The sequence below is a fragment of the Colobus angolensis genome, unplaced genomic scaffold, assembly GCF_000951035.1.
Source record: "Colobus angolensis palliatus isolate OR3802 unplaced genomic scaffold, Cang.pa_1.0 Scaffold59, whole genome shotgun sequence".
In the NCBI taxonomy this organism is placed as follows: Eukaryota; Metazoa; Chordata; class Mammalia; order Primates; family Cercopithecidae; genus Colobus; species Colobus angolensis.
In genome coordinates this window covers 4,507,128-4,518,284 of record NW_012119487.1, presented here as the reverse complement: position 1 = coordinate 4,518,284, position 11,157 = coordinate 4,507,128, and the positions used below count along the sequence as shown (strand labels likewise).

Below are 11,157 nucleotides of genomic sequence, written 5' to 3'. Positions count from 1 at the left end.
CAGGTGATATGCCCACCTCAGCCTCCCAAAGTGTTGGGATTACTGGTGTGAGCCACCACACCCAGCCTTTTTTTTTTTTTCTTTTTTTGAGAGGGAGTCTCACTCTGTCACCCAGTGGGGGAGTGCAGTAGTACAACCTCAGCTCACTGCGACCTCCATCTTCTGGATTCAAATGATTCTCCTGTCTCAAGCTTCTGAGTAGCTGGGATTACAGGCGTGCACCACCACACCCGGCTGATTTTTGTATTTTTACTAGAGATGGGGTTGTGCCATGTTGGCCAGTCTGGTCTGGAACTGACCTCAGGCAGTCCACCTGCCTCAGCCTCCAAACTGCTGGTATTACAGGGGTGAGCCACCATGCCTGGCCGCCTTTCTAGGTTACCGTTTTTTTCTGTGAAATTTTTTTTCACGTTAGCTTGAGGCATTGTCTCTCTTTTTGTCCAGCTTGGTTAGTGAGCAAGTGGGTTGTATTCTGTTATGTTTTTATGTATGACACTCTTTTAGTCAACCAGTTTCTTTGGTTATTTTACAAAATTAAATATGATTTCTGGATCATCACTTTGTATTATCTGTAATGTGGTCTCTCCCATTAACACCATTAAATAGACGATAACTGATTTTATTTCCTCTTTCAAAGGAAAACCAGTGTTCTCTGGACATGAAAAGCAAACTGAATACAAGTAAACAAGCCGAAAATGGACAACCAGAACCACAAAACAAGGTTCCGGCTGAGGACCTTACATTGACATTCAGGTAAAGAAAAGGAGATTTTCGTAGCCATATTAAATTACACACAAAAGAAAAATTATTATATTATCCAGTCATATCAGAAGTACCCTCATAAACATAATTTGATTCTTAAAATATCATTATTCTGTGTATATTAAGAATATTTTTGCGGCCAGGCGCAGTGGCTCACACCTGTAATCCCAGCACTTTGGGAGGCTGAGGCGGGCGAATCACGAGGTCAAGAGATCGAGACCATCCTGGCCAGCATGGTGAAACCCCGTCTCTACTAAAAATGCAAAGATTAGCTCGGCATGGGGGCCCATGCCTGTAGTCCCAGTTACTCGGGATGCTGAGGCAGGAGGATCACTTGAACCTGGGAGGGGGAGGTTGCAGTGAGCCAAGATTGTGCCACTGTACTCCAGCCTGGCAACAGAGTGAGACTCAGTCTCAAAAAAAAAAAAAAAGAATATTTTTGCATAAATCTGGAGTTACAAAACTTAGATCCAAGGTTGAATTATCTATTAATACCTAACAAAGGAAAATTTCTGGTTATGTTTCCATCTTCCCCTTGTTTTTAAATCTATTTCGAAGATAGCCTTGTATCTTTACATTGTAAAAGTACTATATGCTCAATGTAAAAAAAAATAAAGTCACCCCCCCATCTTAAATATGTTATAAAAAAATAAGCTTTAGGAAATCGAAAATTTTAGAACAGGGCAAATTTTTAAATTGCCTGTAATTCCAATATTCAGAGATGACTCTTGTTAACATTTTGGGGTATTATATTATCTTTCCAGTCTTTTTTTTTTTCTTTTTTTGAGATAGAGCTTCGCTCTTGTTGCCTAGACTGGAGTGCAGTGGCAGGATCTCGGCTCACCACAACTTCTGCCTCCCGGGTTCAAGCAATTCTCCTGCCTCAGCCTCCCAAGTAGCTGGGATTACAGGCATGCACCACTACGCCTGGCTAATTTTGTATTTTTAGTAGAGAGAGGGTTTCTCCATGTTGGTCAGGCTGGTCTTGAACTCCTGACCTCAGGTGATCCACCTGCTTTGGCCTCCCAAAGTGCTGGGATTACAGGTATGAGCCACCACACCTGGCTCTTTCCGGTCTTTTTAAAGTGTGTGGGCATTTAGCCTCTTGCTAGTTTTACAAACCCAGCACTCCACCTCCTTGGTTTTTAATTCAGTCTGTCCTATGTTATCCAATATTCTGCAGATATGAAAAGATACATATCAACTACCACGAACATCCCTACAATAAACAGTATTACAATTAATGCTTTGTTTGCATATCTTAAATTATTTTCTGAGGATATTTTGAGGCTTTTGAATACGTAGTCCTAAGTTGCCCCCCTGACGATATATAACAAAAATTTCTAATGCTTTCAGGCCTGGATTTTGACTTTTTAATTCATACATTATCTTGGATTCAGTTTTTTTTTTGAGACAGAGTCTACTGTGTCACCCAGGCTAGAGTGCAATGGCATGGTCTCGGCTCACTGCAACTTCCGCCTCCTGGGTTTAAGCGAGTCTCCTGCCTCAGCCACCTGAGTAGCTGGGACTACAGGCGCGTGCCACCACACCTGGCTAGTTTTTGCATTTTTAATAGAGACAGGGTTTCACTGTCTTAGCCAGGCTGGTCTCAAACTCCTGACCTTGTGATCCACCTGCCTCAGCCTCCCAAAGTGCTAGGATTACAGGCATGAGCCACTGCACCTGGCTTTTTTTTTTTTTTTTGACAAAATCTCATTCTATCACTAAGGCTGGAGTGTAGTGGTGCGATCTTGGCTCATTGAAACCTCTGCCTCTCAGGTTCAAGCAATTCTTGTGCCTCTGCCTCCCAAGTAGGTTTTTACAGGCACGCACCACCAGGCCAATTTTTGTGTTTTTAGTAGAGACAGGGTTTCACCATGTTGGCCAGGCTGGTCTCCAACTCCTGAGCTCAAGTGATCTGCCTGCTTTGGCCTCTGAAAGTGCTAAGATTATAGACATGAGCTCAAAATTATTTTTTATAGTAGCAAACCTGCTAAATCAGGGATAAGTACTTTTCTTAAAGGCCAAGTAGTATTTTAAGATATGGGCCTTACAGTTTTTGTCACAATTCTCAACTCTTCTCTATGGTTTGAAAGCAGTGGATAATATGCTAAACAAATGAGCAGGCTGTATCCCAATAAAACTTTAGTTACAAAAATACACACTTGAAAAAAAAATACGCACCTGGCTAGCTTTAGTTTGCCAACCCTGTGCTAAAACATGGATAAGGGGCTGTAGATTAAAATTTGGAAGCCATTTATATATTTTTTATCATGCTAAATGATATCCCCTATTGATATTTTTGTACTAATCATTTTTCTCTCTCTCCTTTTTCAAAATTTTAAAATGTCAGCAGTGATGTACCAAATGGATCAGCCTTGACACAAGAGAATATCAGCCTCCTATCAAACAAGACCAGCTCTCTGAACCTATCAGAGGACCCTGAGGGAGGAGGGGATAACAATGACTCCCAGAGATCAGGAGTTACTCCCAGTTCTGCTCCTTAAAATATGAGGAGTCCTACTTTTATCTTCTGCTCCTAATCAGTTTGTCGGGCATAGGGGTAGGAGAACGCATAACTTCTAAACTGTTTCTCTTAAGAGCGGTCAGAGAAATCCAGGAAATTCACCAGAGGCAATGTGCACAAACACCACTACTAAAAACAAACCCTGCACATAGTTCACATTAATGCATTTTTTTAATTTAAAGAAAAAGAAAATTAGCAGTATCTGCAAGCAATTCAGATTAAATTTGTTTTTGTTCTGTGAATGAACTTTATTTTAATAACTTTGGACGCCTTGGATCCAGGGCTTTAAAAAAAAAAAGATATTATATATACACTCTGTTTGATTAATTGTATGATCTTAATGAAGTAGGTTTTCTTGTATTTTGGTATTACATACCCAGTGTATAATTTGTATAATTCCTTACCCCCAATCCTTATCAATTCTCACCACCCCGTAAACTTAAAACAGACCAAAAACATCAGCTTTCAGAGAATTCTGTGGTGCTTGAGAAACAGACAGTACTAGACTGAGTTATTAGAAAATGTGCAGCAAACCAACTTTTCCCAGAGCTGTTATTTGGAATTCTTTATCCCTTTCTAAATCACTAGCTTCACTGGATAGGTATGTTTTTCTTGACATTGAAATTTTTTGTTTGGGAGGGTTTTATTTCTTGTTTTTATTTTCAACTTTTCAAAGAGAATTACCAGCTTTTGAAGTCCTCATTTTCATATTAAGGATCATTTGCATTTTCTGAATATAATGAGAAAGCTGAGTCAGTATTTAATTAGATTTAAATGTTGATTAAGAATTAACTATAACTTGTTAGCACTGAAAATACATGTTTGGTGATTCACCTGCATTCAACTCATGGTTGGAAATTTGAAGCAGTGCTTTTCAAATTAAACTTTTGCTGAAATCATAGGATGCTCAAAAACCAGGACAATCAACCACATTTTAAAACTGCAACATTTGATTTGAACTTAAAATGAATAGAACCACATTACTTCAATGGGTGTTTTTGTTTTACTTGTAAACTGATTGAGTCTTAAGGATAGTTTATGAATTGATCACTTGTTACTCAGAATCATTAGTATAAGTAGGTAGGAAATAGTTTGAAGTCATTTTTCATAGGCTTAGCTGTCCAATGTTGAAAATGTTTCTTCATGAAAATGTTGAAAAGAGTAAGGAATTTTTTTTACTATTATTCTGCTGCACATATTCTGATGCCATGTGTCTGTGCTTAACTAAGACCCTGTAAAACATGTTTAGTGGGGACTGTTTGATATAGTCGCCCTCTCCATTCATCTATTTGCCTGATTTTTTCAGTTTCCCTTTCTGGATTTTACTACTAAATTAGAAAGCACTGGTTATGTAATAAGTTACTACATTGCTTTGGTTGGGTAAAAACGAGAGTTTATATTTTTCTTATTTCTTATTTTCTTAACCCTTAACTCCTGCTGAGGTCATAACAACCTCAGTCTAAACTCTGTGTCCATCATACTGTTAACTTAAACAAATGGGTGGTGGGGGTGGGAAGGGTAATACAGTCCTCCATTGCCTACCAGTAGGAGAGTCCAAACAGAACACTCTTTTGAGTAGCAATTATTTAATTTGCCCAGTCAAGGCACCGTGTTTATATACTATTTCACATTGAATTTGATTATGCCCTACAGACCTGGCTGGTCAAGGATTTGATATACACATATTGGCTTGGGATTCGAGCTTTCTTTTTTATTTAAATAAAAATTTATATATATTATATATATACATATATACATAGTTATATCTGTATATATATTGGGTATGTTTTAAGGATTTTTTCGCATGAGCGCAGCTGTTGCGATAAATTGACCGATTGGGAGGTGGTAGAAGCACTGAATGAAGGTGAGGCTTTTTTTTTTTTTCAATTTTCTTATACATTTTTCTTCCTTAAAAAAATATATATATATATGCTTTTGCTTTTTTTTTTTTTGGCTTCTGTTTGCTTTTTGACTTTTACGTAAAACCCTTTTACATTTCCACTTTAAATGCCTGTTGTTCATTGGGAGAAGGAAAGAAACTTTTGTATGTCTGACAGAGTCCCAAGATTTTTGATTTCTCTGCATAACTGTAAAAGGCAATATTATTGGCCTCCAACCTTTTTTTTTTTCTTTTTTTTTTGAGAGGGAATCTCCTTCTGTCACCAGGCTGGAGTGCAGTGGGTCGATCTCGGCTCACTGCAACCTCCGCCTCCCAGATTCAAGTGATTCTCTTGCCTCAGCCTCCCTAGTAGCTAGGAATACAGGCGTGCGCCACCACGTCCAGCTAATTTTTGTACTACAGCCTTCTTATAGGCAGATTTGGACCGATCTTCTCCTTTGGATATGTCAGATCATCCTAAATTTTAGAAGCAGTTGATTCACTTTGGAATTCAAAATGATTCTTGTATTAGAAGATCATTTGGAGGTATTAACTTTCGTTGAAGTTTAGAATAAAAGTAAAGATTCCTTTTGGATATCATTTGAAACCCCTTAGTAACTCAATTTCTGTTGTTCTTATTTCCTTTAAATACACTTGTTCTTGGCTTTCACCTTTTTGATTCTGTGAAGTACGCAGGAGCAGGGATTAATTTATTCAGTATTCCTGTTCTGAAGAAAACCAGAAAAGTCACTGTATAAACTTGACTTAAAATAATATCTTTCTCTTTTCATGTATTTTCATTTGGGGGAAAAAAATCTCTTTAATTGTAACCTGAATTCGAGCTGTACCCCTCCACGGTCCTACACTCTAGAGCTAATCTGGTTGAGTAGAAAGGCAGAAGAATGGTATATTGTCCCATTGTGCCTATAATGTATTTTAAATTGGTCATTCCACCTTACTTAATGGAAAATCTTGCAGTTTTCCTAGTGCTCATCAGCGGTTTTAGGAATTCACTAACACTCCCAAATTTTTTTTTTTTTTTTTCCCTTTTCCTTTTCTCTGTGATATCATGAGCCTGTAAGGACAAATGGCATATTTGGGCATAACTGCTTGACTCTGTAACTACTTTTTAAAAATCAAAATCTAAGAGGTATTAATTTTTTTTATTTTGTTTTTTCAGAGACAAAGATGAAACCAGATAGGAAATACAGTTTCTATGTTTTCTACTTATTACAATATTAATTTCTTCTAAATATTACTGTATTTGTATTTCACTAAATTCAAAAGCAAAAATTGGATATCTGAGATGAACAATTTTGAATGGGTTAAGGTAGGAGTAATAAGCATTTTGTTCACTCATATATAGGTAAGGGAATTTTATTTATAGTGAGAAATATAAAAGTACTTTGACATACTGTTTTTTCAAGGAGTCTCTAGAAAAGGGTAGAAGAAGTGAGAATGAGACATCTAGATTCCATTTCTGGTTTATATGTAGCTCTTTTGCCTAATTTATATATAATTTTGTCACAAGATAAGTCCAGTAACTATCCTGTCTTAGATAATTTACAGAGGCTGAAGTGACCAAAGATCCATTCCTTATTACTTTTCTAATTAAAAGAAGAGATAGCTAGATTTCTAGTAATATTATTCTAGATATTGATAAGACACTGTTCCTAATGCCAACTACAAATATTCAACTACTCAGAATGTATTTAAAAAGCTGTTTGGTACAGCATTAATGTTGGTGATTCCTTTCTCCCATCTTATTTCCCTTCCCTTCTATTCTTTCCCATGTATTTCTTTTGCCTAAAAGAACATTGGTATGATTCTCATTTGCTACTTTGAGTATATAACTCCATCAGACTTTCCAGAGTTCTTCAGGGATGGAGCTCAAAGTTCACATTTTTCCGTAAATGTCTTTTTTTTTTTCTTGACCTTTTTCCACCCTGTAATTTCCCCTTGACTTACCCACTGCCCTCCCCAATCTGCAAAAGTGACAGTTTGCTGCCTCAAAACAGAGCATTCAAATGAATTCGCTTAGCCAATAACTTCTGTGAAGTTGCCTTTTCTAATGGTGTTATTACTCAGTGATGCACAAATGTGGTATTTGCCCTACTGGTAGGCAAACAAAGGTCTGGTTAAGAATGGTAACCTGCTGTTTTCTTTAAAGGAGAGCCAAAGACTTGTGTTTTACTCTGTTTTGGTTTTGGGGGAAGTAGTAGCCATTTTGATCATGAAACCTTTTAAGTATTTGTGAGTTGGTTGTACTGTGTAAGTAGATTTATCTAAAGTTAACTGTTAAAGTTAGCTAGCCTTATAAGACGTAAAAGTAATGAAAATTCATCAGTTTCTCTAAGCCAGTGAATGTCATCTTTTATAATGTTGTGTATAAGCATTTGTGCCCACCCCAGCTTCTGCTATCACTGTGGTCAAGTCATGGGTCTGGGTAAAGGAATTCTAGAGTATGTGACTGGTGAGAAAAAACTATAGTCAGTACATTGTTAAAATTCAAGAAAAAGTATTTTCACTAAAAAAAAGGATCCGTCTCAGTAAAGAAGTATTCAGTTGCTGTCACTTATATGCAAATCATGGTGGGTAGCAGTCTCGCCGTTTTTCTACTCTCTTTTTGCTCGTTTTAAGTAATTGAGTAAAGGTTTTATTTGTAAAATCTATCTGTAAAAAGCACCTGTAACGATTTATATGTCATTGAAAGGAATGGCCCAGTTACTTTTTAGGAGAGATTAATAATCTACCTGGAAATTAACTGCAGTGTTTACTTAGATTTTTCCCCCTAAAAAGAGTCTAAATGTGTTAAATTTTTAATTGGTGATATGGTTACAGTGTTGCAAGGTGATCTCTTTCCCTGAAAAATCTGCCTATCCTTTAGAGCTACTAAACTAAAGCAAATTTTATTTTCATCATTAGCACCTGAACAAGCAAGCAATCTACTACTGTCATCATTTTACCTGAGTGCCCATTTGCTGATCCACATTCATACCTTTCTGCCTGGGACAGCTATGATTTTTATGTTTATTTGTTGCTTCAGCTCAGGTTTATGAAATTTTCCTGCTGAAATGACTTATTGGGAGTTGTAGGTTGATTATAGTTACTATTAAACATTTTCTCAATTTAGCTTTTCTGAGCCACTTCAAAAAGAAAGCTGTTTTTGTCAAAAGGTACTATTAATTGTAGCAAGTAAATCTTAAGATTTTAATTTTTAAGATTTTATTTCTGTGTTCACTAAAGATCTTTTCACAAGTAATAGATTATAATTGATAAGTAATACTAGCTATAGTGTTAATAAAGAATAAGACTGTCACCACCAGGAATAAGTAACACCATTTAATAATCTATTCCTAATAGGTATGTTTTCAATACTGCACTGAACAAAGTGGGTAAAGAGCCCTTTGAAATCCTTTTGTAATAAAGGGATTTACCTCACCACTGGAATCCTTGTTTTCAGAGCCTCTGGATTTTCAGCCAAACACTGAACTCTCCTAAACTTTGTCCCTGAACAAAACATCCCTAGAGAACAAACTTTATTTTCACAAGAAAATAAGGCACAATAAGGGGGAAGAACTTAAACCTCAAGATAATATTGTGTCCAAAAATGTGTGTTTAGAAAAATAAAATCCTGTGGAGTTTGTTATCCTAATGTTTATTTTATACTAGATAAGGTGACTTGTTTTCTTGTATTGAGGTCTTACTGTTTCAGATTTGTTTTTGTTTCTGTTCTAACTCTAAGCAGACAGAGCTCACAAGTCTTTGGCATCCATTTTAGGTTGTACACGCAGAGTCATCTTATAACTGGAAACTGTCAGGTGGTCCCCCACCCCAGTGAATGTATGAAAGGGTCAAGAAAAAGATTGGAAACAAACTATTGGGTGAATAATTGGTTGCTTTATTATTATTATTATTTTTTGCCTGTTTTTTTTTTTTTTTTTCGTAATCACCATTTATTTGTGTAATCTTTCTCCAGTGATTGGCTGTCATTCTCATAATATCTGAACTACCCCATAAAATAGTTCTCTGATTTAAAAGCATTTAGCTTTTGCTTATTGTTTTTACATCCTCTATTCAACTAAGACACTGTCCTGAGAATTATTTTTTCCAGATGGATCATTGGCCTAAATTTTCACACTTCTCCCCTGTTCATCCTTTTTCCTCTTCCTGCTTCCTGGGAATAAAAGGAACCTTTTTTTTGTTTTTAATTAATTAGTCCACGAGGCTCATTATCTTTCTTTATGATTAATCTATGACTTTTGGGTACAAGAACAATGGAAAAAGTGAATTAAGGTAATGAACAAAACCTTTCACCCACTTAAACATTTTCCAGTTTTGAGATTCCTCTTTGTGTGTGTGGTCTCTTCCCTTGTCACCCCTTCTGCCCTTTTTCTCTGACTATGGTAATTTGGTCTTTAGGCTCATACCAGTCTCCCCGAGACATTCTGCAGTCATTATCACCTTTTTGGGTGGATTTTATTTTGTTTTATTTTGTTTTTTTAAAAAAAAATAACTTTTTAACATTGGTGCATATTTGCTTGGGATAGAGCTTGTGTAATTTACCAATCGTATTGATTGTAAGTGATTGTGCCCTGCAGAGGTCTATTTAACAAGACAAAAATAATCTTGGTTAATAAAGGAGCCCATGAGATTTGAGTCAGGTTATAAGTGACTTTATGAAATCACTTACAATTTTGGATAGAATTTAAATCTCCTTATAAATCAGTGGTAGACATACCATTTTTTAAAGTTTTCTTGCATTTTTTGTTTTTTATTGCCGCAGCTCCCTATTCTTTCTTGCCTGCCTCCACCCACCTGTTTGGGGGAAAAAAAAAAAAAATTGAGCCTTAAAGTGACAGCTAATTTTATAATTGCTGAATTTTGTGAAATTTTACTTTTTCCAAGTGTTTCCAGCTTACAGAAGTGAAGACAAATAGGTTGGAATGGTGAAGACAAATGGATTGGAATTTCACAAGCTGTGAATAATTCCTTAGGATATGGCAAACTGTGAAGTCTTATTTGAAGACCTTATCTCCTGAGAGTTCTTTTGGAGTAGGAAGAAGAACCCTATTTGAAATAGACTGTTTTTCTCTTGTTTTTAATCTGTTTAATATTTCTGATTTTTAAGCAGCTTTCAAAACAAGTGTGGTGGAAAAAAAGAAATAGTAGGAAGATGTTTAGGGCAGCAGAACTCTGGGTCTAAATAAGTACATGTTCCCACTTGTTGCTGATTTTTGAGAGTACTAGGGCCATTTTTTTTAATTTTGTATTATTTGTTTGCATGTTTATATCAAAGATGCCCATTTTGTTAAAATGCTATTTCCTTTCTTTATTACCTTGGAAACTGACTCAGCCTCATGTTGCTCCTAATTAGTGTTTAAGGCTCCCATGAGTTGCAGATAAAAGGATTTATTTTAACAAGTAGAAGGAGGTGATTCACCTTTTGGATTGTAAATATATGAAAGTGTCTACAAGGTCTTTATCTGCTTTCTGTCAGCATTTATATTAAATGATAAATTAATGAGGAATGTGTGTATTCTTTTTTGTGAATGAGTCTGAGCCATCTTACTCTAATCTTGAGATTACTTTCTTACACCTCTTTAATGGAGGGGTTTTTTTAGGTGAAAAATAAAGAAATGGCTAATCTGCATGAGCAAACACATACTTGGAGTAGCCAGTTTGTGGACATCACAGGAATTAGTCCAATCTTAAACTATCGTCACATTCCTTCATCTGTCACACAGTTATTGCACATTAGGAGTGAGGGCAGTGGTTCTGAGACACTAGCATCAACTCAGTGAGACTCCATGGCTAACATCCAATGTCTTGGTTTTTATGGCTTCTCTGAAAATTAGGACCGTCTTTACTTGCCATGGTAACTTCCTGATGCAAAATGTTTTTTTGTCTTTCCATTTTTTTTTTTTTTTCAATGTAGTCTTGCTCTGTTGCCCAAGCTGGAGTGCAGGGGCGGCATCTCAGCTCACTG

The 11,157-nt window shown here is 36.3% G+C and overlaps 1 protein-coding gene across 4 annotated transcripts in view; it reads left to right on the top strand.

The window, feature by feature from the left end:
* Positions 1 to 10,831, top strand: part of RC3H1 (ring finger and CCCH-type domains 1) — a 62,911-nt gene extending 52,080 nt beyond the window's left edge. For 2 of the 4 annotated variants that reach the window (XM_011962351.1, XM_011962349.1), the window contains exons 18-19: positions 638 to 753; positions 3,119 to 10,831. In XM_011962351.1, the coding sequence (XP_011817741.1) occupies positions 638 to 753; positions 3,119 to 3,269 (267 nt within the window). In that variant the 3' untranslated portion in view covers positions 3,270 to 10,831. Of the gene's footprint in view, positions 1 to 637; positions 754 to 3,115 lie in introns of all 4 variants that reach the window. The other 2 variants (XM_011962350.1, XM_011962348.1) reach the window with 1 other exon arrangement.
* Positions 10,832 to 11,157: the final 326 nt, after the last annotated feature.